Source organism: Carcharhinus amblyrhynchos, chromosome 11 (genome assembly GCF_965287045.1).
Source record: "Carcharhinus amblyrhynchos chromosome 11, sCarAmb.v2.hapA, whole genome shotgun sequence".
Classification (NCBI taxonomy): Eukaryota; Metazoa; Chordata; class Chondrichthyes; order Carcharhiniformes; family Carcharhinidae; genus Carcharhinus; species Carcharhinus amblyrhynchos.
The window spans coordinates 32,873,340-32,901,313 of record NC_137334.1 but is presented as its reverse complement, the minus strand read 5'-3'; the positions used below and the strand labels follow the sequence as shown (position 1 = coordinate 32,901,313).

The window sequence follows — 27,974 nt, the reverse complement described above, 5'->3', positions numbered from 1 at the left end:
CCTGACTGCATTACTTTTGACATGGCTTTGCGGGAACCTGTGCTTATCTATGATGACAGTCATGCTTTTACAGGGAACATTATAGACCACACTATTAGCATCCTGAAGCAACATTTTTGCCACCTGGTCTGCTCTGGAGGAACCCTGCAATACGAGCTAAACAGGCAACCAAATTTGTGATTGTAGCAGAATAAGCTTGCCTCTTCAGTGACAAGAGCTTTTCTCTGGGTGGCACGCTAACACAGTGGTTCGCACTGCTGCCTCACAGCTCCAGGGACCTAGGTTTTATTCCTGGTTTGGGTCACTGTCTGTGGAGTTTGCACGTTCTCCCCATGCCTGCATGGGTTTCCTCCCACAGTCCAAAGATTGGTGGGTTGGGTTCATTGGTCATGGTAAATTGCCCCTTAGTGTCCCAGGATGTGTAGGTTAGAGGGATTAGCAGGGAAAATATGTGAGATTATGGCCCTGCATGGGATTGCTGTTGGTGCAGACCTGATGGGCCGAATGGCATCCTTCTGCACTGTAAGGATTCTATGATTCTCTCATCAGGTGAGAAGCTGAGGACAAGTGCAACAGGAAGTAGAGAAAGAGAAAGGGAGGCACCTACATTCTGCAACTTTCTCTTCAGGTTCTACACAAAACAAATTAATGGGTGTTACCAGTAACCTCAGCCAAATCTCCCCATTCAATAACCATTGTGTCATCTTTTCCATTAGCACAAAATAAAAATCATTAGAAAAATGCATATTCAAATCCAATCATTACATAATACAGACAAATGACCACCCTTATTTATTTTGTGTCTGTCTTCCGTGTACCTTTACCTAACCTGTTTTTACAAGGTGCTTCTCATAGGCTGCAGCATAGTTGATGTGTTGTTTGCCTTCAATTGAGGAGGCTGCTTTGGAGAATGGTCCTGAGCCTGGTCAGCATCATCTCAGTCTGGGTTGGCTGACAGACAGCAGCTAGGTCACTGGTGGGTAAAGATGGAAGCAGAATGCTATCATTCTGAGAGGATAGCATGTTTGTCCTGAATCGACATCCACTCACCTGGGGCGGCACTTCAGCATGTTTTGTCACCTATTAGAGAACAAATTGTTGGGACTGTTGTCATGTCATTAGAAGCCCCTTTGAATAGTGGTATCCAAAACCATGATAGTAATCTGAGCTACAGTTACAATATTCAGACCTTTGACATCGACACTGTGTCATAGTGCTTTCCACAGATGTGTTGATGGAAATGACCACCTATCCTATGTTAGAAACAATGGATTTCCAAGCACTATGCAACTCCCTCAACTAAATTGATGTTAGAACATAGAACATTACAGCACAGAACAGGCCCTTCGGCCCACGATGTTGCGCCGACCAATTAAAAAGCAATGACCCTCTAACCTAAACCAATCCCTTTCCATCCATAAACCTATCCACAGATCTCTTAAATGCCCCCAAACTAGGCGCATATTGGTTCTTTCATGCACCATGATATTGTGCGCAAGATCTTTAGTATATCAAGCATTTATTTGTATGCATCCCTCAGCCTTCTACTGTAGCCTACCCTATCATAGCTTTCTTCTGACTCCTTTGCAGTGGAACTAGTTTGCAGCTCTCCAGTGATCTGCCAGCTATCCCCTTGTGAGATTGGGAAGAAGAAGGCTTCTGACTTGCATAGGCAGCTGGGATCAAGTGGATCCCTTGAAAACTGCAGAGGGTGTCAGAATAAAGTTGAGAGAAATCAAAAGGGCAAAAAAAGGGGACATGAGATTGCTTTGGCAGATAAGGCAAAGGCGAATCCAAAGAGCGTCTACAAATATATGAAGGACAAAAGACTAACTAGGGCAAGAATAGGGCCTCGTAACAATCAACAAAGTCATTTATGTGCGGATCCACAAGAGACGGGTAAGATCCGAAATGAATATTTCTCATCAGTATTTACTGTTGAGAAAGGCATGGAAGTTAGGGAACTTGGGGAATAAATAGTGATAACTTGTGGAGTGTATATATTACAGAGAATGAGGTGCCTGGAAGTCTTAAAGTGCATCAAAATAGATAAATTCCTGGGACCAGATGAAATATGCCCCAGGATATTGGAGGAGGCTAGGGAGGAAATTGTGTGTCCCCTAGCACAGATATTTGAATCATCGATAGCCACAGGTGAGGTGCCTGAAGATTGGAAGGTGGCAAGTGTTGTGCCTTTGTTTAAGAAGGACTGCATGGAAAAGCCTGGGAATACAAGCCGGTGAGCCCAATATCTGTAATGGGTAAGTTGTTAGAAGATATTCTGAGAATCAGAATCTACAGGCATTTAGAGAGGCAAGGACTGATTAGGGACAGTCAGCATGGCTTTGAGAGTGGTAGATCATGTCTCATCAATTTGACTGAGTTTTTTGAAGTGGGTAACCAAGAAGGTAGATGAGGACAGTGTAGTTGACATTGTCTGCATGGACTTTAGCAAGGCGTTTGACAAGGTAGCGCATGATAAATTGTTGCATGACGTTTAATCTCATGGGGTCCAGAATGAGGTAGCCAATTGAATACAAAATTGGCTTGATGACAAAAGACTGAGGATGGTTGTAGAGTGTTATTTTTCAAACTGGAGGCTTATGATCAGTAACGTGCTTCAGGGATCACTGTTGAATCCACATTACTTGTCATTTTTATCAATGATTTGATTGAGAATTTAGGAGACATGGTTAAAAAGTTTGCAGATGACACCAAGATTCGTGGCATATGGACAGTAAAGGTCATCTAGGATTGCAACGGGATCTTGATCAATTAGGCGAGTGGGCTGATGAATGGCAAATGTTTTAGATAAATGCGAGCTGATGCATTATGGTAGATCGAACCAAGACAGGACTTACTCAGTTAATGGTAGGGCGTCGGGGAGAGTTGTGGAAAAAAAGATCTAGGGGTACAGGTTCATAGCTCCTTGAATATGGAGTCACAGGTGGACGGGATGGTGAAGAAGGCATTTGGCATACTTGGTTTCATGGTCAGAATATTGAATACAGGAGTTGAGATGTCTTGTTGAAGCTGTACAGGACATTGGTAAGACCATACTTGGAATACTGTGTATGGTTCTGGTCATCTTATTACAGAAAGGGTATTATTAAACTAGAAAGAATGCAGAAAAGATTTACTAGGATGCTACTGGGACTTGATGGTTTGAGTTATAAGGAGGCTGGATAAATTGGGACTTTTTTTCCTGGCGTGTAGGAGATTTAGGATGGTCTTATAGAGGGCTATAAAATAATGAGCTGCATAGATAAGATAGATGGTCAATATTATTTTCCCCAACAGTAGGGGAGCCTAAAACTAGATAGCATAGGTTTAAGGTGAGAGGAGGGGTACGAAAGGGTCCAGAGAGGCAATGTTTTCACACAAGGGTTGTGAGTTATCCGAGGAAGTAGTGGAGACGGGTGCAATTTGCGTTTTGTATAACGTTTAGACAGTTACATGGATAATATTGGTACAGAGGGATACGGACTAAACGCTGGCAATTGGGACTAGCTTAATCATAAAAAAATTGGGCCAAAGGGCCTGTTTCTATGCTGTAAACCTCTATGATCTATAACGTCCTACATTGTATTCCTGTTCTTGCAACCATATTGATTTCCCCCACAACATCAAGGACAGGGTAGGTGAAGAATTAAAATGACTGGCAATCAGAAAACCAGAGTCACACTTAAGTAAATGAAGGTATTCTGCAAAGTGGACATCCAATCTACATTTGGCCTTCCCAATGTAGAGGAGGCAGCATTGTAAGCAGTAAATGTAGAATACTAAATTGGAAAAAGTGCAGAGTCAGCATTGTGATTTTCCCACCCTGCTACCAAGGTGACCTCAAACTTTCACTCTTCCAACGGAGCTCGACGTAAGCTCAAGAAGCACACTTTTCAGTTTGACGTTTTGCAATCTAGAGCAGCCACCAGACATGCTGAGGATTTTCAGTGTATATATCAATCCAAGGTTCTGTTATTAGACAAGATCCCAAAGTGCAGTTTAACCATTTTAATAAAAAACACTGGTTGATGTAGGATACTGAAAAAAATTAGGGAATGTTTTTAAAAAACATACTCTTCATTCCGAACACCTTTTCTCCAATCAAGGTGTCCTTCAAAAACTTTACACAGCACTTTTAACATAAACCATCTCAAGGTACTTCACAAGAACACTGCAAGAGAGGGTACGACTCCAGGCCTCATAAGAATTACGTCAGGTGACCAAAAGCTTATATGTATTTGTTTTGAAATTGTCATCAAATATTGCCCAAAGGGCAGCATGGTAGCAGAATGGTTAGCACTGCTGCTTCACAGCATCAGGGATCCAGGTCCAATTCCCAGCTTGGTCACTCTGTGTGGAGTAAGCACATTCTCCCCACATCTGCATGGGTTTCCTCCAACATTCTGAAAGATGTGCTGGTTAGGTGTATTGACCTGGATAGGTGTTGGACTGAGGCGACTAGGGGAATCTCATAGTAACTTAATTGCAGTGTTAATGTAAGCCTTATCTGTGACTAATAAATCAACATTAAGTCCTGGGACTAATTATTCCTAATTTGATCAGAACAAAGTGCAAATTATGCCACTGTGCCGAGGATTTTTTCTACATTTATCCTCAACGTTCAGTTTCCAATTTGCGTTAATCAGCAGGTATGCAGAGGGTCCTTGCTTGTGAACTAAACCATAGCTAAATTTGGGTAATTTTAAAATGCACTTTTGCAATTGAGGATTTTGAGTGCATTAAATTTTCACTGTACAATAGAATCCTAGACATAAATTTAAGTTGCAAAAGAGGAAAATTGTGTTCTTTTCCTCTTTTGCACATTAAAATAAATTTCTAACATTCAATTGCATTAAAATGTCTTTTGTTTTTTTTCTTGGTATCTGACTTGTACTAATAGATTATAAAATTTCCCAACTTGGAAAAAAAAACGTAGCTTCTCATGAAAACAGAAACTGACCTATATTTACTTCTTATGGAATTCATTCTTATATTTGTCCTTTGAGCATAAATCAATTGACTTAATTCTAATATGCTGTAATAAAAGTTGAATACAAAGTCTTATGACTCCAAAGGGTTTAGGTGAAGAAACACCATATGCACAGTAATAGGCTCTTCAATTTTTTTTAAATAATTGCCTTTGTGATAACTTTCAAAATGGTAGTAGAGTGGCATAACCTAACAGGTTAGCACTGCTGCTTCACAGCGCCAGGGACCTGGGTTCAATTCCCAGCTTGGGTCACTGTCTGTGAGGAGTCTGCATGTTCTCCACCTTTTTACGTGTGTTTTCTCTGGGTGCTCCTGTTTCCTCCCACAGTCTAAAAGACGTGATTAGGTCCATTGGCCGTGCTAAATTCTCCCTCAGTGTACCTAAACAGGTGCCAGAGCGTGGCAACTAGGGGATTTTCACAATAACTTCACTGCAGTGTTAATGTAAGCCTACGTGTGACACTCTCAAATAAAAAACTTTAAAAACCTCGATGGTCAATTGCTCTGCATGTGAACAAACTTACAGGATAGTTAGAAATGAGGTTGGAATAAACTAAAGGAAAAAAGCAACACGAAACAAAATTAATTTATACAATTAACAATGAATTATAGCAGAATATACATTTCTCTCCATTACATTAGCATTTAGTGCCAGTTCTTGTTACTTTTTCAATTTTAAATGGAGACAGTCACCATTCAAAATGCAGCATCAATTCCCAAATCAATCAGCGCATTTTCAAAACAAAAAATCAGTCACAATTCTGTAAGGTCAAAACAGTTTTATTGTTTATAAAGAATTAACCCTCCCCAAGTTGTTTGAATTGCATAGAAGGAACATGCAGATATTTTGCATTTTTGGAAATACTGGTAGAAAGTTCAATTGTCTTGAGTTTTTAAATTTGTTTTTAATTAATACTAAGCTCTACTCACACCTGTTTCACAAACTGAAGGTTCAAATAGACAGACCAGATGTGGGGCCTGGGGTAATGTTTGCAACTTTTTTTTGTAAGCACTTACCCTAATACAGAATTTTGAACCAATCTCAATTAGTTATGCTGCTGATAACCTCCAATGACAGACTGCCAAGATTTTGATACGTCAGCCAGCACAAATTGATGCCTCAGGAATTTGAGTTGCTTGGACCATTCCTTACATCAACTCCAACAGTTACGGAGTTGCGAAAGGAAAAAAAAATCATGAGCGAGAAGGTAGACAATCAACTCAATACTCTACCAGTGCCACTATTAAGCCAGCTGCCAAGATTTGTGTAAGGGCAGCTGAGATGACAGGTCCAAGCTCTTTTTTTTAACCTGAAACTAGTTAACTCCTGTTCAACACATGTTCCTGAACACAAGTAACAGACTGAAAAATTAGCATGAGAATTGTAAATGAATGAACACTGACATATTTACCTCACCACTGAAACTAAATCAAATAGATCAGTGGTACAGAAAAGCTAAGGAACAACTGGTATCTAACATGTCATCAGCCAAAATACATCACAAACCACAAGTTTTCTCTGAAATACAATTTCATAGTAATCCCCCCCATCATGAAACATACATAAGAAACACTGTGCAATGTAATATCACTTTATATATTGACTACAATTAGTCAGATGACATTGCATGGAAGTATATATTCTACTGTATACTCCAAGCTATGAAGTATTTCATTTAGATAATTGATAAAAGTGAAGCCAAGAAAGAGAAATCTTACAAGTATAACCCTAAAAATGGATTACAGTAGCTCAATATATTGAGCATTTAGTTTGATTCTCCACAAATCTACCCCTGTACCATAATTTTCTTAATCTTTAATGCAAATAACAGAAGTAACAACAGTATGCAATCAAGACTTAAGATGACAAAAATAATCTTAAAACTCAAGCTGCCAACCATCTCCTGTTGATGGTAGTGGCTCAATCCTCTGTACCTCATAGTAAATAAACAAGCCTTTCCCTCGGAGTGTCCCAAGTTGCAGTACTTCTATGCAACTCCTTTCTTTAATACACTTGTGCCATCTTCATAAGGCTGTGCACAATTTGTTCAGTACAATAAAGCTCCTTCCAATTTCAGAGCTGGGCCTGCCCAGTTTGTTGCGGGAAGCTTTTTACAATATTAAGTATTTATACATGCTCCAATTACCAGATTTCATTTGTTTTTTTCTCCTTTAACAAAACAAAAATACAAATCTGTTTTTGAAATGGATACAAACAATGAAAATGGCATTAAGACATACATAGACTGCTGAGTACACTAGTTACAGTTAACAGTACAGCAGATTACCAGCTTTAAGTCTTCCCAGTAGATATAACAAGCTAGTTAGAACATGGGTGATGACTTCCAAATTAGTATTTATTTATTCCAAGGATCCGAACCCCATGTAGCTGAGGCAGTTTAGGAATCAACACCGTCAAGAGAGATGCTGTATTGACAATAAAATGTGTTGGATCATACTTAGTATAAAAACTGGCCAGGAAATACCTGCAAGAAATAAAATGATATTTAGCAAACTCAAATGAAAAGCATCACAATTATTCCCTGTGAATCTACATAATTTAACAAAGGTCCTATGCTCCTCATACCAATGTAATTCTTATTCTTAGTATTTTGTGTCTCCATGAGCTATTTATAAAAACATTGCAAGCATTTGTTAAATGTATTTCTCATGATATACTTCCATTGTTCTTTCCTGCTACAAAAACAAGAATTCAACGTGAAAAATATTCTCTATATCTTTAAATATACGTGTCAGCTTTTTAAAGTGAAAGAGGGCAAATGATCTGCTCTCAAATCGCTACCCATAGTTGAGCTAGCCACTGTATACTGCAATATTCCTTTCATTTCAATTCCACCCTTGTGAGAAAATACTCGATCTTGCTTTAACCTTTGTGAGTTGTTCAAACTGGGAGTGAGTTTCAGATTGAATCATTGTTGCAAATCAATTTAATGTACTTCCATTTCTACAAGAGTCCAAAAGTACCACTACCAAGTCACTTATATATGCCTTAATCTCCTGCAGGTTTGACCATTTTAATTTTTGCTGGCCATCCATCTACCACCCTCCATAGACATTTGTGCTCATATCAAGTCTGCACGAGTGCTGGTGGCTCATTCTTCTTGTCCTTGGCCTAAATTGCTCTCCATGTCCTCCAATAACTCATTTAAAAATCCTCACCCTAGACTTTAATCGTTCCACTATATCACCCCATTCTCTGTGCAACACCTAAATACCACCTAAACATTTGGCTCTTGTGACTCAGGCTTTTTGCACATTGTTCCCTCCATTCATTAGCACAATGCAGAGTCTTGAACTATATGGGTCCTGCTCAAAGGAATCCCCATCTCACACACCCCATTAACTGTTTTTACTTCCTTTCAATAAATGCAGAACTTCTCATCAGCCAATTATTTGGTAATTTCCCCTAAGCTTGTCTTTCCAGAATTCTTGTTGCATTTTCTTTAGGTCTTTCTACAAAGCACTTTGGAGTTTTTTGTACTTTTACAGATCACATATAATGGCCATTACTTGTATGAATGTGCTAAAACTTTCATTTGGATATTAAAATATTTCCCCCACTTCTCCTTCAGAATTTTTCTATGATAATTGAGAGACATCTTGCTTGCTCACTCACTCTAATGGCCTTTTTACAGGTTTAATGTTATTATTGGCAACTTCTTCATGGCCTCTACCCAAAGGAAGAATTCAATGGGAATTGAAGCCCCATAGTTTTGAGGATAATCTGATTCATACCTTCACCATAGGGCCAACTAGGCCCTCCTATAAACACCTTCTGGTCCACACAAACATCTAAACATGCATCAACTAATAACGCAGCTTTGCCTGAACCCTGCAGCCTCAGATTCTGATATCGGTGTTATCATGTCATATTTGCTTTACTGTTTGATTACAAACTTCACATTTGGAAGTACAGGTCTGATTGATTCACTTTATAATAGCTAATTAAAACAATTTAACTTCTTTTTGCAGTTGGATGCAATCACACAAAAGCAAAGTAGAACTTACTCTTATGTGAGAAATAAAGGAATGACCAGGGTAAGGTTAAGGCCAGTCAAGGATAGTACTGGGAACTTGTGCATGGAGTCAGAAGAGATAGATGAGGTGTTGAATGAATACTTTTCTTCAGTGTCCAGTAAGGAGAGGGCCATGTTTTTGAGGATGTGAGAGAGATACAGGCTGATAGGATGGAGGAGATAGATGTTCTGAGGGAAGATGTATTAGCAATTTTGAAAAACCTGAGGGACAATAAGTCCCCTAGGCCTGATGGGATACATCCTACGATACTTTGGGAGGCAAGGGATGAGATTGTGGAGCCTTTAGCTTTGATCTTTGGGTCCTCACTGTCCACAGGGATTGTGCCAGAGGACTGGAAAGTGGCGAATGTTCCTCTCTTCAAGAAAGGAAATAGGAATGACCCTGGTAATTATAGGCTAATTAGTCTTACTTCACTGGTTGGTAAGTTAATGGAAAGGGTCCTGAGAGATAGGATTTATGACCCTTTGGAAAGATGCAGTTTAATCAGGGATAGTCAGCACGATTTCGTGAGGGCTAAGTCCTGCCTCAAATTTGATTGAATTCTTTGAGGAGGTAACTAACCGTGTAGATGAAGGTAGAGCAGTTGATGTCGTATACATGGATTTTAGTAAGGCGTTTGATAAGGTTCCCCATCGTAGGCTCATGTAGAAAGTAAGGAAGTGTGGGATAGAAGGAAATTTGGCTGATTGAATAAGTTACTGGCTGTGCAGAGGAGGTTTACTAGGATGTTGCCTGGTATGGTGGGGAGGTCCTATGAGGAGAGACTGAGGGATTTGGGGTTGTTTTCGTTGGAAAGAAGGCGGCTGAGAGGGGATCTTATTGAAACATATAAGATGATTAGAGGTTTAGATAGGGTGGACAGTGATAGCCTTTTTCCTCGGATGGAGAAAGCTAGCACGAGGGGGCATGGCTTTAAATTAAGGGGGGGTAGCTACAGGACGGATGTCAGGGGTAGGTTCTTTACCCAGCGGGTGGTGAGGGATTGGAATGCCCTGCCTGCTGCAGTTGTAAATGCGCCTAGTTTGGGGGCATTTAAGAGATCTGTGGATAGGTTTATGGACGAAAAGGGATTGGTATAGGCTAGTGGGTCATTGTTTTTGTAACTGGTCGGTGCAACATCGTGGGCCGAAGGGCCTGTTCTGCACTGTAATGTTCTATGTTCTATGTATCATAGAAGCCAGGTGGTGGTGGAGGGAAAATTTTCAGACTGTAGGCCAGTTACCAGTGGTGTACCACAGGGATCAGTGCTGGGTCTTCTGCTATTTGTGATTTTTATCAATGACTTGGAAGAGGGGGCTGAAGGATGGGTTAGTAAATTTGCTGATGACACCAAGATTGGTGGAGTAGTGGATGAGGTGGAGGGCTCTTGTAGGCTGCAAAGAGACATTGATAGGATGCAGAGCTAGGCCGAAAAATGGCAGATGGAGTTTAACCCTGATAAGTGTGAGGTGATTCACTTTGTTAGGACAAACTTGAATGCAGATTACAGGGTCAATGGCTGGGTTCTGAGGAATGCGGAGGAATAGAGAGATCTTGGGGTTCATATCCACAGATCTCTGAAGGTTGCCACTCAAGTGGATAGAGCCGTGAAGAAGACTCATAGTGTGTTAGCGTTTATTAACAGGAGGTTTGAGTTTAAGAGCCGTGGAGTTATGCTGCAACTATACCGGACTTTGGTGAGACCACATTTGGAATAGTGTGTGCAGTTCTGGTCACCTCACTATAAGAAGGATGTGGAAGCATTGGAGAGAGTGCAGAGGAGATTTATCAAGATGCTGCCTGGTTTGGAGGATAGGTCTTATCAGGAAAGGTTGAGGGAGCTGGGGCTTTTCTCCTTAGGGCAGAGGGAGATGAGAGGCGACAGAGGTTTATAAAGTGATGAGGGGAATACATAGAGTGGACATACAGAGACTATTTCCTCAGGTGGATGTAACTGTTACTAGGGGGCATAACCTTAAGGTTCATGGTGAGAGATATAGGAAGGATGTACGAGGTAGATTCTTTACTCTGAGTGTTGTTGGAGTGTGGAATGGACTGCCTGCCATGATAGTGGAGTTGGACACTTTAGGAATTTTCAAGCGGTTATTGAATAGGCACATGGAGCACACCAGAATGATAGGGAGTGAGACAGCTTGATCTTGGGTGTGGACATAGCTCGGCACAACATCGAGGGCGGAAGGGCCTGTACTGTGCTGTAATGTTCTATATTTTCTATGTAAAGGTTGGTAATGTTTGAAATCATTTTTAATTCCATTTTGAATGTATTTACATTATATTTTGTCTTATTTTAGGATGACATTTAAAAAACACAACCCATCTGATACCGAGGATGCCTTGTGTTATCTCCAGTGGAGTGCTCAATTTCAGAACCAGAATAGGATCCAAAGAAATAGTACAGGAGGCCATGTGGCCCACAGAGTCTGCACCAGCCCTCCAAAGAGCCCTCACCCCAGCCCATCCACCTGCCCCACTCTATCCCTGTAACCCTATGCATTGATTGTGGCCAATCCACTTAACCTGCACATTTTTTTGGACACTATGGGACAATTTAGCATGGACAATCCAACTAACCTTCACATCTTTGGAGTGTGGGGCAAACCTGGGCACCCAGAGGAAATCTGCATGGATACAGACAGACCGCACAAATTCCACACAGTCACCCAAAGCCGGAATCAAATCCAGGTTCCAAGTGCTGTGAGGCAGCAGTGCCAATCACTGTGCCGCCCTAATCATTAGTGTAGCTGTGCAATCGTATAAAGCTATCACAAGCTGTTACAATAGCTAGGATGGTAAAAGGGTTATGAGAATGCTTATTTGCAGTTACTTAAGCAAAGTGGGTTCTTACAGAATAATTGGTGAGATAGTAAGGAATTTTCTGGAAGATGTAAATTGTACTCCATAATCCAGTTGTTCCCAGTGTGTCAGAAGTCTTGCTTTCCCTTGATCAGGTGTTTCAAAGGGTGTCCCTTTGACTGCATGCAAGAACACATACATTCCCTGCAGATAAGTGGAAGTCAGTTAAATTACAAATAACCTTATTATACAAATGACCGTACTCCATCCAGAAACAAATAGCAGAAATAATGGACTTTATTCATTGCAGTTTAGCAATTCTCCCTAGAAATTCTAGGTTTACCCAAATTAGGGAAACTGAGAAAGAATTAAGGCTACCTGCAGTAATTGCATTTTTTCCGAACATGCTTTGAAGCAAAGATTAGATGTTAAACTAATCATTAAAAGCAAAGTAGAGATAGTAAATGTACAAGGTTAGGTAGATACAAGACCTGATTGAAACAGAAGCAAAACCAGAACATGCTGGTGGGACTCAGCAGGTCTGGCAGCATTTTTGGCAGAGAAACAAAGTTAACTTTTCAGGTTGATGACCTTTCATCAGACCTCTCGATCACACAGGCACTTGGAGGCCTCAAAATGAGGTTGGCTTAGGGAATAAACATATGTTGCATTGGTTCTGGAGGTGGTGTCCTAGAGATAAGGCTCAGGCACAGAGTAAAAGTAGCTTTGCTCTGCATCTAGCAATGCCACACATGGCTTGAATCGGAAATCAAATGGCACAGACCTTTCAGCCCATTGAATGCGTACTGTCTGAACGAGAGCTAGTAAGTAGTCTCACAACACCAAGTTAAAGTCCAATAGATTTATACGGTAGCACAAGCTTTTGGATTATCACTCTTCAGGTGAGTGAGGAATTGCGTTCACAAATAGGGCACGTACAGAAACTCAATTTACAGGATAATGGTTGGAATGCGAGTCTTTACAGGTAATCAAGTCTTAAAGGTACAGACAATGTGAGTGGAGAGAGAGTTAAGCACAGGTTAGAGGGTGTACTGTCTCCAGCCAGGACAGTTAGTGAGATTTTGCAAGTCTAGGCAAGTCATGGGGGGTTACTGATAGTATGACATGAACCCAAAATCCTGATTGAGGCTGTCCTCGTGTGTGGAATTTGGCCATCAGTTTCTGCTCAGCAATTCTGCATTGTCATGTGTTGTGAAGGCTGCCTTGGAGAATGCTTACCTGAAGACCAGAGGCTGAATGCCCGTGACTGCTGAATCCGCACACGAGAACGGCCTCAACCAGGATCTTGGGTTCATGTCACACTATCTGTAACCCCCACGACTTGCCTGGGCTTGCAAAATCTCACTAACTGTCCTGGCTGGAAACAATACATAAGAACATAAGAAATAGGAGCAGGAGTAGGCCATCTAGCCCTTCGAGCCTGCCCCACCATTCAATAAAATCATGGCTGATCTGAAGTGGATCAGTTCCACTTTCCCACTTTCTCCCCATAACCCTTAATTGCCCTGTCTATCAAAAACCTATCTACCCGTGACTTAAATATATTTAGCAAGGTAGCCTCCACCACTTCAATGGGCAGAGAATTCCAGAGATTCACCACCCTTTGAGTGAAGAAGTCCCTCCTCAACTTTGATCTAAACTGCACCTCCCTATAGAACAAAAAACAAAGAACAACACAGCATGGGAAACAGGCCCTTCGGCCCAATGAGCCCATGCTGTCATTTTAACATTGTGAGTTCCCTCTTCCACCCATGACCTTTGTCTACGCTTATGGCACTCCACATTGGAAACCAGATTGAGGGTAGGCTAATTTATGGACAATTTGTTACACCAATCAGCCTAAGAGCACATCGTTGGGGTGTGGGAGGAAATCGGAGCACCTGGGGAAAACCCACACAAGCACAGGGAGAATGAGCAAACTCCCACAGATACTGGCCCAAATCCATGTATCTGCACAGCAAACAGTGACAGTCACTGACCTGTCATGTTCTTATCTTGAGACTGTGCCCTCTAGTCCTGCTCTTTAATACACACCTCTTTAATCTGTGTTTAACCCTCTCTCCACTCATTTTCTGGACCTTAAAGACTTGATTACCTGTAAAGACTCGCATTCCAACCATTATTTTGTAAATTGAATTTGTGTCTATGTATGCCCTGTTTGTGAACACAACTCTTCACTCACCTGATGAAGGAGCGACACTCTGAAAGCTTGTGCTATCAAATAAACTCGTTGGACTTTAACCTAGTATTGACAGACTTCTTACTGTGCTTACCCCAGTCCAACGCTGGCATCTCCACATTATGAAAGAGAGCTAACCTGCTTAATCCCACTTTTTGGTCCATAGGTTACAGCACATTAAATACATATTCAAGTTATTTTTAAATGCAGTGAAAGCTTCTATCTCTATTACCCTTGTAAGCAGGGGGTTCCAGACCGCCATTATCCCTTGGTTGAATCCCCAACTCTTTTCTAACTCTTCTACCAATTACTTTGAAGCTGTCCCCTGAGAACTGACCACTCTTAAACAAAACAGTCCTTCCTTTCTGCTGTATCAAGGTCCTTCATAATTTTGTACACCTAAATCTCTCCTCAGCCTCTCTACTCCAAGGAAAATAATCTCAGTATCAAAAATCTTCCTAAAATCTACGTGCATCAAATATGCTACCATCAATCCTCCTTACCCTCTCAGGTAACAAAGCTTGACTAATTTGTGTCTTTCTAAATTGACAATTAATTGCGTTATCAGAATATTTTCAAATATTTTCCCACCATAGGGATTAGGCTGAGTATCTACCCCTTCCTCCTTTTTTAAAATGGCACATCTTTAACATCTTTCTGGCATCTTGCCTGCAGGGAGACAGGATTGAAAACTATGGTCACAGCCTTTGCTATTACTTTCCCAGCTCCTCTTAACAGCCAGGGTTACATTTCATCCAGGCTTGGCAATTTATCCACTTTCAAAAAGGTGCAAAACCATTTCACTATATTTATCCCATTTCACACACTTCCTCCTCTACCTCCTTAACTATAACCTGCATTGTCCCCCTCTTTTGTGAAGTCAGGCAAAAATGTTCATTACAAACTTAAATACTTGATGCCAAGTATTCATCATTGTTGTTTTTAAAAAGGTGATCCCTGCTTCCCAAGTACAATAGTGATGGAGAAAAGTAAATAAATTCAAACATTGTTGTTCAAACATAAAATTGCTGTGAATTATATGTTTTTTGTGACTTTATTTGCAGATCAAAATATTTTATTAAAATAGTAAGTCCCTCTCACTTTCAAGCAACCTAACATTTAGGACACTGTTTAAAGGCAAATTACATGCATTCCAAGATACCAATCCTGACCTTCAGTGCAATGTTTGGTTTTCAGTCCCTGAAATACAATGAAAGTAGTTGTGATATTGAAAAAAGCAATTTTTAATTAAAATTCCACAACAGTTTTCTAATCAACCTTGCAGGAAACACTCGTTGCATTGGTCTGATGGTATTTGATTTTTTGATGAGTCCAAAAATTTATATGAAATGATCTTTTGCAATAAGTACAATAGGACATATAAAAGCAGCAAACAGTAGTAACACAAGTGATCAGTTACTCACCAAGTTGTGAATTACATTTGTTAAAGTCCACACAACAGGGACAGTGAAGAAAGGGATGCTCAAGAGCACTATATGAAGCATCCCAACACCAAGTGCATATGTCAACCATATTCCACGGCTGTTCATCACTCTTGTATTGGGATTCACCTCACTGTGTGCAACGCCAACATTCATCTTTTATCTGCAAGGATTAAAAGAAAAGGTTTACACACCTGAATTCTTGGCGTCAAATATTTAAGTTCTTCAAATCAAATGAAAATAAGAGCTGTTGAAAGCCTTATCTGTTAGACTTTGATTAAAAAGTTGGGTACTCATTATAATGCATCTAGCTCAATTGCTAGGATTTCCCTTAACTTTTAATAAAACACTCCTTTTCTTCCAATCTGTTCTCACTTTTAAAATTTATTCTTTAATAGTATGTGGGCATCACTGGCAAGACCAGCATCTATTGGCCATCCCTAATAGTCCTTGAACTGAGTGGGCTTGCTAGGCCATCTCACAGGGCAGTTGAGTCAAGAATCTTACACTGGATCTGGACCAGGCAAGACCAGGTAAAGAAGGCATATTTCCTTCCCGAAAGGGCATTAGCAAACAAAGTGGGGTTTTTATGACAACAGATGCTAATTTAATGATCAGCATTACTGAGACTAGCTTTCAATTCCAGGTTTTATTAATTAAATTCAAATTTCACCAGCTGTTCTGGTGGGATACGAACCCCATTATTTCTAGAGCAAGGGTCCAGCCTGGGCTCCTGGATTGCTAATCCAGTGACTTTACCACCACACCACCATCTTCCCCCCCAAAATGTATGAATACACTTGGAACAAGTGTAGCACAGAAATAAAATTAATCAAAAATATTTTAATGACATTTTGATACAAGTATAAACTGACCAATTATCCAGACCCACAATGCATACTGATGTCTTGATAGACATTATATAAGCTATGTATTTTGTGCAAATCCATCATTTACCTAATAGGGTAAACATCATGCAATGTGAATTTTGAAATTTGCTAACTGATGCAATGCAGAGAAGTACAACAAAAGGTAATTTGGCCCATATTTTCTGCACTAGCTCCTAAGAGGACAATCCAAAATGAATCATTCGGCCCCCTTTTATTCCCATGGTCCTTTATCTCATTTTGCAGTCAATGTTTATCTGGTTTTCCATTAAAAGATGCATCAATTCTATCAATGGCAAAGAATTCCATATTCCAGCAATTTTCTGAATAAAGGATTTTAAAATAATATCTCCTGTTTTTGGACTCTGCAACCAGAGATAATACCCTACCCCCAAAGACCCCTCTTCATTTTAATAATATTTAAACAGAGGACTCTTAAACTTCTTGGTTCTAGTGAAAGTAGTTTCATTATCTGACATCCTCAGAAATGTAGTTTTCCATCTTGCTGGCATTCTAATGACTGTACACAGTACATATCCTATGGCTTAAAATGTCCTTTTTCCAACTGTTCAGAGTAATCTAACTGTGATTTAACCAACATTTGCCAAAAAATTATTTTCAGCATTTTACTCTTTGTTATCTCTTAATGTTCCTACTTGCAAAACCCCAAATTATGGCCTATTTGGCTTAATCTGCTTGCACTTGTAAGCAATTGTGTACTGAGAACTGCTATGTCTCAATTGTTCACCCATACTCTTCAGCCTCTTTACATTGAGTATATATTCCCATTTTTGTTTATCCTCACAAAAAGTATGAACTCACACTTATCCAAATTAAATTGCAGGCCATTAACTTGTGTACATCTTCCTAAAGTCCACAATCTTGTTGTTTGCCAAACCCCTTGAATAGTCAGCAGGTTTCAAAGTTGTATTCTCTGTCCTCCACCAATCCAAATCATCAATACATACCAAGAACAAAAGTGGACAAATGCTGACCCTGGAAGTACAGCACTTCCCACCCTATTTCTCCTAATTCTTTGATTCTGGATTGTCAAGCACATTTCAAACTACTGCATTTCCATACAACTAATTTTCTAACAAGCTGCTTTTGAGATACCTTATTGAATGCCTTCTGAAATTTACTAAATTATTACTGTGAAATGTAATTTTTATATTTTACAGATAAAGAACCTTTAACAAATCCATGCTAATAATATTTTGCTCACTAAGTTAGAATTCACAAACCTATAGATCAGGAGGTCAAACATGAGATTAACTGGTCTCTGTTTATTGCTTTTATCATTATCGCTTTTTGAAAGAGTTATTATTTATTGCTCTCCAGTGCCAGAGTTTCAATTTGCATATTTAAAGAGGATTAAAAAAATGGTGGCCAGAGTCTCCGCTGCTTATATCCTTACAGCAGCTTAAAGTGAATGCCATCAAGACCTAATGACTTAACCACCTGAAGTTGTATTTTTGCAAACCCAATTCTCTTCTACAATGATTTCTACTAATTGTTCAATACCCTTCTTCACTACACTTTAATTTTCAATTCTACCGTCATTTAAAAGGTGCAAAATATTTAATATCTCCTCCACATACGAACAGTAGTTGGCCATTCAGCTGCTTGAGCTTGTTGCATCCTTCAATGAGAATATGACTGATTTATGACCAATCTCCATCCATCAGCTGTTGCTCCTACACTTTTATACCACTGGCCAAGAAAAAACTCGTTTAAGATTAACAATAATCCAGTAGCAATTGCAGTTTGAAGGAAAAAAAGCTCCATATTCTATCATCCTCGGTGTGACGAAGTGTCTCCCATAGCCCTTGTCCTAGAGTCCCCAACTAGTGGAAATAATTCTCCCAATCTACCCCATCGGTTTCACCTAATATTTCAGAAAATGCTGATCAAATCACTCCTTAACCTATTAAATTACAAGAAATACAACTCCAGTTTGTGTAATCTCGTCTTGTAATTTGTTTGAAATCCACACGTAATTCTGGTAAATCTACACTGAATTCTCCAAGTCAAAACATCCTCCCTAAATCCAGGAATGCTCACAATACTCCATGCATGGTCTGACTAGGACCTAGTATGGTGGCAGCTTATATGCTCTTGTATTTTCTTCATCTAGGTATTAAAGGTTAGTACTCCATTAACTGTTGATTTTTCTGGACCTGCTGGTGACATTTTAGTGATCTGTGTACCTGGATCCCCAAGTCTCTTTAGATTTTCCTGTTTCGAGCTTTTCAGCATTTAGAAAGTACCGTGTTCTATTCCTTTCAGGTCCAAACTGGATTACCTCATATTTGCCTATATTTAAATCCATTTGGCCATTGACTTAATCCATCAATACCCCTTTAGAATTTAATACTTCCATCTATACTGCTTACAACACGTCCTGTGCGTCACTGGTAAATTTGGATAGGTGGCTTTCCGTCCCAACATCATTACAGTTAATGAATACGGTGAATATTGAGGTCTCAGCCTAGATCCTTGTGGGACACCACAAGTCACATCTTGTCAATTAGAGTTACTGGCCATTATCCCTACTCTTGATCGCTTCACGCTCAGCCAGTTTGCCAACCAGGTAAATAATTTGCCTTCAATTCCATGAGTCTCAATTTTAATGAACAGTTTTTTTTAATGAGGGCTTTATCAAAATCCAAAAGAACATCCACATATATTCCCCTGTACACAACTTTTATCATCTCTTCAAAAAGATTTCAGTCAGATTTGCTGGATTTCTCTGAACAACTACAAATTTACAGGTGTTCAGTCATCCTCTCCTTAATTATAGATTCTTGCAATTTCTTGAGAACAGATGCAGGGCTAACTCACTTAAATCTCACGATTCCATAGAAGAGTAACATGGAATATTTTTAAACTAAGAGAATAGTTCCAAAATAGTGAGAATTGGAAGATTATAGTTAGGGCATCTGCAATGTTCTCATATACTACATTTAAAACACTAGGATGGAAACCATCTGGGAATCTGTCAATCTTTAATGCCATTAGTTTCTCCATTACTTATGTTATGTTGTTAGGCCCCGACTTAAAAATGGTTTTCTTGAGATGCCTGGCTTTTTCTCGACTGTATTTTCATTGACATCATTTATCAGTTTTCAAAGGGCCTATGCTGTTTCTGAGCACCTGTTCTCTCATGTAAAGTTAAATGTTTGTGTTGAATTCTAAAAGCCTTGCAAGTTTCTTTTCATGCTTCCTTTTTGTATCATCTTTGTGTCAGTCTTTCCTGCTCTGTCCTTTTCATTTGCCAAGATCAATGCTCTTTTTGTACATTATAGTCATAGAACAGAATAGCGTAGAAAAGATCCTTTGGCCCATCGAGTTTGCACTGACAATAATTACCACTAAAGTTGCGCTAATCCCATTTTCCAGCACCTGTCGCATATCCTTGACTGTTATGATATTTCAAGTACTCATCCAAATATTTTATTGAAAGGTTGTAAGGTTTCCAGCCCCCATTACCTTCTCAGGCAGTGCATTCCAGATTCTCAACACCCTGAGTGAAAAATATTTTCTCTAATCCCATCTGAATCTCTTGCCCCTCACCCTAAAGCGATGCCCTCTTATGACTGACCCCTCAACCAAGAGGAACAGCTGCTTCCTATTCACCCTGTCCAAACTGCTCAATCTTATACACCTTAAGCATGTCCCCATCAGCCTTCTCTGCTCTAAGGAAAACAATCTAAACCTATCCAGTCTCTCCTTACAGCTCAAATGCTCCATCCTAGGCAAACATCCTGATGAATCTGCTCTGTAGCCCCTCTAGGCAGTCACATCCTTCCTATAGTGGGGTGACCAGAACTGAACACGGTAGTCCAGCTAGACAACATTCTATACAACCCCAACGTAACCGCTATGCTATGACTGATAGAAGCAAGTGCCCCACATGCCTTAACTACCCTATTCACCTACTCTGCGGTCTTTAGCGATCTGAAATAAATACCCCAAGATCCATTTGTTCCTCTGAGCTTCCTAGTGTCCTGCCATTCATTAATATTCTCTTGCCATGTCATTTCTTCCAAAGTGCGTCACTTCGCATTTATCAGTGTGAACTACCATCTGCCATTGCTCTGCTTATCTGATCAACCCACCTATATCTTCCTATAACTAACATCTTCACAATTAACAACCTTACCAATCTTGGTGTCATCTGCAGACTTATCATTGCCCTCACATTCTCATTTATATCACTTACGTATATAACAAACAATAAGGGACCCAGCACCAATCCTTGCCATTGTATTCCAGCCTCTTGTCCTTCAAACAGCCTTCTACCACAACCGTGTCCTATTACTAAGCCAGTTTCAGATCCATCTCACCGAGTTTCCCTGAATTGCACATGGTTCAGCCGTCTCAGTCTGTCTCCTATGTAGTACCTTGTCAAAGGTTTTGCTAAACTCCATAAAAACTACATCAACTGAATGTCCCTCATCCATATGCTCAATCACTTTATCAAAGCTATGCTGACTATCCCTAAATCAACCCATGCCTTTCCAAGTGATGATTAATTCATGCCTTTAGAATTTTCTCCAATGGTTTCCCTACATCTGATGTTATGTTGTTTGTTACTTCAGTTGTCCATAGCTATTTTTATTGGCAGTAGAATTGCCTTTTCAGAGTATAAACTGGTTCAGTCTCATGCAATTATTTTCTGAACCATTCCAATTTTTCATCTGTTGTTTTATCCATCATCAGGACCCAGTTCAGTCACTTTGAATCTATAGTTAAGACAGCAAATCAGCCTTCATATTTGAGCACATTAACCTTTATTTTTTTCACTTTTATATTCTTATAAAACTCATTAGCCCTAACTTTTATTAGCCCTGTTAATTATTTCACAGCGCTTAATCACTTAAAGTTTATTTATTAGTACCTTACATTAACACTGCAATAAAATTACATATGACCCTCACAATCTCAATGCTGCCCATTCAGATTCTTGGGTTTGGTCTATGGAACTCCATCTTTTGATTCATATATTTTTGCCTTCCAGAAATACTTCCGTTTCGTATGCTGTCCATCTCACATTTAAGATTTGCCAGTAACATAAAGGGATCAATAAGGGCAATGTTGTTGGACTTCCAAATTAAGTTTGTTGAAGCCCATGGAAGAAAAAGGGCAGTGACTACACAGAAATAAAAGTACTGAGTGACAGGAAGCAAAGTAATGGCGACCAGTTCTTTTAAACTATGCAGTACGGTATTTTGCAGTGTTCCCCAGGGGTTGGCATTAATACCACTGGTTTTCTTAATATATGTTAATGACTTAGACATGGGTGTACAGGGCACAATTTCAAAATTGTAAATTATACAAAACCTGGGAGTATTGTGAACTGTGAGAAAGATGGTGATAGACTTCAAGAGGCTAGTAGCTGATAAAGCACATGCAGTAGCAGAGCGATCTGGGAGCCAATGTGTGTATACTGTTGAAGATAGCAGGTTGAGAAAGCAATTAAAAAAAACATTTGGGTTAATTCTTTTCATTAGCAGGGGAGCTATGGTGAAATTTATTAACAGTAGTTCAGCCACAACTGTATTCGTGTGCCCAATTCTGAATACTGCACTTTAGCAAGGAGGTTAAAATCTTGGAGAGGGTGCAGAAGAGCTTTAATAGAATGGTTCCAAGGGTGAGGAACTTCAATTATATGGATAGGCTGGAGAAGCTGGAGTTGTTCTCCTTAGAGGAGAAGAGATTTGACAAAAGTGTTCAAAATCATAGGCATTTCAACAGATATGTAGACAGAACCATTCCCTTTGGTGGAAGCATCATGAACCAGAAGACAGAGTATTAAGGTGATTGATAAAAGAAGCAAGGGTGCCTTGGGGAATTTATTGTAACAGTGAATCATTACAATCTGGGATGCACTGTCTCAGGATGTGGTGGCGGCAGATTCAGTCAGGGCTTTCAAATGGGAATTAGATAAGTACATGAAGGAAATAATTTTCAGGGCTATGAGATAGGTTGGAGATGTGGGGTTACCTGGCTTGTTCTTGTAGTGATGTAGCACAGACTTCACCAGCCAAAGGGCCTCCCTGTGCTGTAACCATTCCATGATTTCCCATCATTATTCAGTTAACCTGTTTGCTAACTTTTCTACCCAAGTAAATTGGGTGTGAACTTTGCCCTTTCCCAGACTGGTACTTTACATCTGACTCTTCATCCCTTTTTCAAGTTTACTTTGAAACTAATTATGTTACAAGTGGTATTTCCAATTGCTGTCCCAACATCTGCTTACTCTACTTTATTTCCAAAAATCAAACAATGTTTCTCCCTTCATTGGGCATAGAAATAATTCTAAGAAACTGTTCTCATTCAGCTCAACAATTCTGTGCTAGTGTTTACGTTCCACCTTCCTCCTACCATATCTCAGCTATCAACATGTCTTTCCGGTCCTTTATTCTTCACATGTACAATCTTTATCCCATTTAAATTGGGATAATTAAAATTGTCTGACATTATTGTGATATAACACTTCATTTTATTCTACTTGTGAGATGTGGCTCAGTGTTGGAACTCTCATTTCGCATTCAGGTTGCAGGTTCAAGTCCAACATTTGAGTCTTGAGCATATACTGTAGAGGAACACATCAGTGTGGTACTGAAAATGTGTTCCACTGTCAAGACGTAATAACATAAAAACTAGGTGCCATTTGGCCCCTCGAGCCTGCTCCACCATTCAATAAGATCGTGGCTGATCTTTTCGTGAACTCAGCTCCACTCACCATAACCCTTAATTCCTATACTGTTCAAAAATCTATCTTTGCCTTAAAAACATTCAATGAGGTAGACTCAACAGCTTCACTGGGCAGAGAATTCCACAAATTCACAATCATTTGGGTGAAGAATTTCCTCCTCAACTCAGTCCTGAATCTGCTCCCCCTTATTTAGAGGCTATGCCCCCAAGTTCTGGTTTCGCCCACCAGTGGAAACAAATTTCCTACTTCTATCTTATCTATTCCCTTTATATTTCTTCTAAATTCCAATGCATATAGTCCCAGTGTAATTAGTCTTTCCTCATAAGCCAACCCTCTCTGGAATCAACCTAGTGAATCTCCTGTGCACCCCCTCCAGTGCCAGTATACCCTTTCTCAAGTAAGGAAACCAAAACTGTACACAGTACAGGGCGACACGGTAGCACAATGGTTAGCACTGCTGCTTCACAGCTCCAGGGACCTGGGTTTGATTCCTGGCTTGGGTTACTGTCTGTATGGACTTTGCGTGTTCTTGCGTCTGCGTGGGTTTCCTCCAGGTGCTCTGGTTTCTTCCCACAGTCCGAAGATGTGTGGGTTAGGTTGATTGCCCATGCTAAAATTACCCCTTAGTGTCCTGAGGTGCGTAGGTTAGAGGGATTAGCAGGTAAATATGTACAGATAAGGGGGTAGAGCCTGGGTGGGATTGTGTTCGGTGTAGACTCGATGGGCTTAATGGCCTCTTTCTGCACTGCAGGGTTTCTAATGATTCTATATTCCAGGTGTGACCTCACCAGCACCTTACACAGCTGCAACATAACTCGCCTGTTTTTAAACTCCATCTCTCTAGCAATGAAGGACAAATTTCACTTGCCTTTCTAATTACCTGCTGTATTTGCAACCCAACTTTTTGTGATTTACGCACAAGGACCCAGGTCCCTCTGCACAGCAGCATGCTGTCATTTTTTAACCATTTAAATAATGGTCCATTTTGCTGTTATTTCTACCAAAAATGGATGACCTCACATTTACCAACATTGTACTCCATTTATCAGACCCTTGCCTTCTAATAGAAGCAAAGAAGAGCAGGAAGAGGCTATTTGGCCCTTCGAGCCAGTTCACCATTCATCACAATCATGACTGATCATCCAACTCAATAGTCTAATCCTGCTTTCTCCCCATAATCTTTGATCCCCTCTGCCCACTCACTTAAACTATCTATATCTCTTTGCAGACATTCAGTGTCCTCTGCAGACTTTGCTCTACCGCTCATCTGCAAACTTTGACACACTACACTTGGTTCCCAATTCCAAATCATCTATGTAAATTGTAAACAATTGTGGTCCCAACACTGATCCCTGAGGCACACCACTAGCCAGTAATCGCCAACCAGAAAAACACCCATTTATCCTGAGTCTTTTCTTTGTTAATTAACTAATCCTCTATCCACGCTAATACATTACTCACACCTTTATCTTATGAAGCAGCCTTTTGTGTGGCACATTGTCAAATGCCTTCTGAAAATCCAGATATGTCACATCCTCAAGTTCCCTATTGTCCACCATGCTCATAATATCAATAAAGAATTCTGCAAAATTGCTTAAACATGCTCTGCTTTTCATGAACCCAAGCTGCGTCTTCCCAATGGGACAATTTCTATCGAGATGTCTTGCTACTTCTTCCTTGATGATAGATTCAAGCACTTACCCCACTACAGAAGCTAAGCTAACCAGCCTATAGTTATCTGCCTTTTGTCTCCCTTTTTTTAAACAATGGCGTCACATTTGATGTTTTCCAATCTGTTGGAACTGCCCCAGAGTCCAGTGAATTTTGGTAAATTACTACGAGTGCATTTGGTATTTCCCCGCCATCTCTTTTACTACCCTCAGATGCATTCCATCAAGGCCAGGAGACTTGTCTATCTTTAGCCCCACTAACGAACCTAACACTGCTTCTTTAGTGATAATGATCGTTTCTAGGTCATGTGCCATAGCCTTCTTGTCATCAATTTTTGGCATGTTATTTGTTTTCCACTGTGAAGGCCAACGCAAAATGCCTGTTCAATGCCTCAGCCATTTCGTCATCTGTTATTATATTCTGAGCTAGTTTATTCTCATAATCTACCTTACTTTTCTTTATAGCTTTGTTTTGCGGCTTTCTGTTGACCTTTAAAGATTTCCCAATTCTCTAGTTTCCCTCTAATCTTCACCACTTTGTATGCATTTTCTTTCAATTTAATGCCCTTCCTTTATTTGTTCAGCTATCCATGGCTGATTATCTTTATACCAATAGTCCTTCCTCATCACTGGTATATACTTTTGGTGAGAACTGAAAAATCACTTTAGAAATCCTCCACTGTTCCTCAATTGTCCCACCATAAGGTTTTTGCTCCCAGTCTACCTTAGTCAACACCTCCCTCATTTTGTTGTAGTCTTTTTCGTTTAAGCACAAGACACTGGCATTAAATTTTGCCTTCTCATGGTCCATCGGTATTTTAAGTTTAACCATCCTGTGATCGCTCCTTCCACGAGGATCCCTAACTGTGAGATTATTAATTATTCCTGTCTCATTACACAGGACTAGATTTAGGACAGCTTGCTCCCTCATAGGTTCCGCGACATACTGTCCGAGGAAACTACTGCAGATACATTCCACGAACTCCTTCTCAAGGCTGCCTTGACTGACCTGGTTTGACCAATCGACATGTAGATTAAAGTCCTCTATGATAATTGCTATACCATTTTTACATGCATGAATTACTTTCTTGTTTATTGCTCATCCTAACATGATGTTATTTGGTGGCCTACAGACTATGCCTACCAGTGATTTTTTCTTCTTACTATTTCTAATTTCCACCCAAATAGATTCAACACTTTTCTCCATAGAACTTGTATCATTTCTCAATGCTGCCCTGATATCTCAGAGCTACACCCTTACCTTCCTGTCTGTCTTTCAAAATAGTCTGATACCCCTGAATATTTAACTCCCAGTTGTGACCACTCTGCAACAATGTCCCTATAATGGCCACTAAATCATACACATTCATGATGATTTGTGCCATCAACTCATTTACCTTGTTGTTTCGAATGCTATGAGCATTTAGGTATGCTAGTTTTTAATATCTTATTTTTGAATCCTAACACCTCCATTAATAACATCTGCTGAGTTCTTCTCCCTTTTAACTTTTTTTTAGAATTTTCCATGTAGTTGAAACCTTCTCACATGCTAACCTGTTTTGCTTCCTATTAGCCATTATGCTTCCCATAGTTTAATGTCTTTCAGTCTACGGGAAAAACAAAGTGCTGATATCATAGCACTATTCAAGGGTTGAGTTCCCTCAATATCTTGGCCAATATTTAACTCTAAATCAGCACTACAAAACAGATCATTGCCTCATTGCTAAGTACAGATTGGCTGCCAAGTTACCTACACTGCAATTGTGCATATATTTCATTGTCTGAAAAGCACTTTGGGCTATTGTGAAGTTGTGAAATACACAAGGAATGTTGTTTTCTACGCAGATGTCATTTGCTCTCCCATTTTCAATGTTTTGTAGCATAAGTGCACTTAAAAAAAGCTAACATTTCCATTCCTATTTTCAACTTAGCCAAACAAATCTTTTACTTTAATATCCACAGGACAATTTTATGTTGTAGCACTGTATTAACACACCTTTTCCTCATCTCAAAAAACAAATGAAGAATCGTAAGCTCCAAGTATTGTCCAAACGTATACAGCTCAGGCATGGTTATTATTATTCCATAGTTGTTAATGCCACCAATATTCCAATTAATTGTTGAACATTTACACGCCATGCAATCCAGACTGTAACCAATGTGCCAACAAAATCTGTGTATCCTCCATTCATTACTAAACATTCTTTATATTTCAGACAATAACATAAGCTGTTTACTATTACTATTTTATGTCGATTCAAAATACCAGAGGTAAAAAAAAGGTGGCAATTAACAAATCAAGATCTTGTTAAAAGCACTCCTCGCAGGCACACGTTTGCAGCATTAAGAAAAGGCCTGTTGTGCTGATGTATGTCTAAACGCAGAGGAAACTCCCTTCTTTCTGACCTTTGTTCAGTATCTGTTGTTGATCCGTCAACTTGCTGACTGTACTTCGATACTATTGTAAGGAGTGGAATATAACAAATTAATTCCACCAGCTCTGCTCCAATCGAGAATTTGGACAACATTTGCAGTGTAGTGAGTTGGTGCATTACCTAATTCCTTTAACACACTATTAGCCAAATATTAAACTAACCCAACCAAGCATATTTAAAAGCAGCTAAAACGTTAAGCAACTTGCAATGTGTGCTAACCCTGTAAAGCACCTTGTGTTGAGGGGGGAGAGGCTGCCTTGTAGCGCTAGGCCACAAAGGAAAATGAAAAAGACGAGAATGGAGAGCTGTAACTCACTGTACTGAGATATCTCCCACAGAAGAAAAGCAGAATTTCACTCAGCCTACTACAAGAAATACCCAAAGGCTGCGGTTCCGTAGTGATTTGCTTACGGAGTTTGAGATGAGGCGCTGCCTGAATCCAGTGACAGACTCCAACCCCCCAACACTCGATGGTCCCGGATTGACACCGGAGCGGAAACGGGGCGACGCTGAATGAGTGACAGGCCGAGCCGAGACTCTCTACCAATCACCGGAGCCGAGACTCTTCACCAATCAGCAGGTGGAGCCGTGCTTCTCCCCCATTCAGCGGAGCCGAGCCTCTCCACCAATCAACCGGCGGAGCCGAACCTCTTCACCAATCAGCAGAGCTGTGTCTCTCCGCCAATCAACAGTCGGAGCCTCTCAACCAATCAGCAGAGCCCAGACTCTCTACCAATCACCAGAGCCAAAGCCTCTTCGCCAATCAGCAGAG

At 40.0% G+C, this 27,974-nt stretch overlaps 1 protein-coding gene across 2 annotated transcripts; it reads right to left on the bottom strand.

The window, feature by feature from the left end:
• Positions 1-5,565: 5,565 nt before the first annotated feature.
• Positions 5,566-27,706, bottom strand: ormdl1 (ORMDL sphingolipid biosynthesis regulator 1). 2 transcript variants are annotated; one of them, XM_080198829.1, is made up of 4 exons: positions 27,614-27,706; positions 15,469-15,649; positions 11,897-12,048; positions 5,566-7,478 (listed from the first exon to the last, which is right to left on the bottom strand). In XM_080198829.1, exons 2-4 carry the CDS (start codon positions 15,640-15,642, stop codon positions 7,343-7,345), a joined length of 462 nt encoding a protein of 153 aa, XP_080054955.1. In that variant the 5' UTR covers positions 15,643-15,649; positions 27,614-27,706; the 3' UTR covers positions 5,566-7,342. The 2 variants fall into 2 exon arrangements, with proteins under 2 accessions (XP_080054955.1, XP_080054956.1); XM_080198830.1 differs by having other exon boundaries at positions 27,519-27,699.
• Positions 27,707-27,974: the final 268 nt, after the last annotated feature.

Coding starts and splice junctions, on each gene's coding strand:
- ormdl1 (XM_080198829.1), bottom strand. CDS start 15,642: ATGAATGTTGGCGTTGCACACAGTGAGGTGAATCCCAATACAAGAGTG. Junction 12,049..15,468: donor CAAATGTAATTCACAACTTG/GTGAGTAACTGA, acceptor ACTTATCTGCAG/GGAATGTATGTGTTCTTGCA. Junction 7,479..11,896: donor ACTATCTCACCAATTATTCT/GTAAGAACCCAC, acceptor TATTTCTTGCAG/GTATTTCCTGGCCAGTTTTT.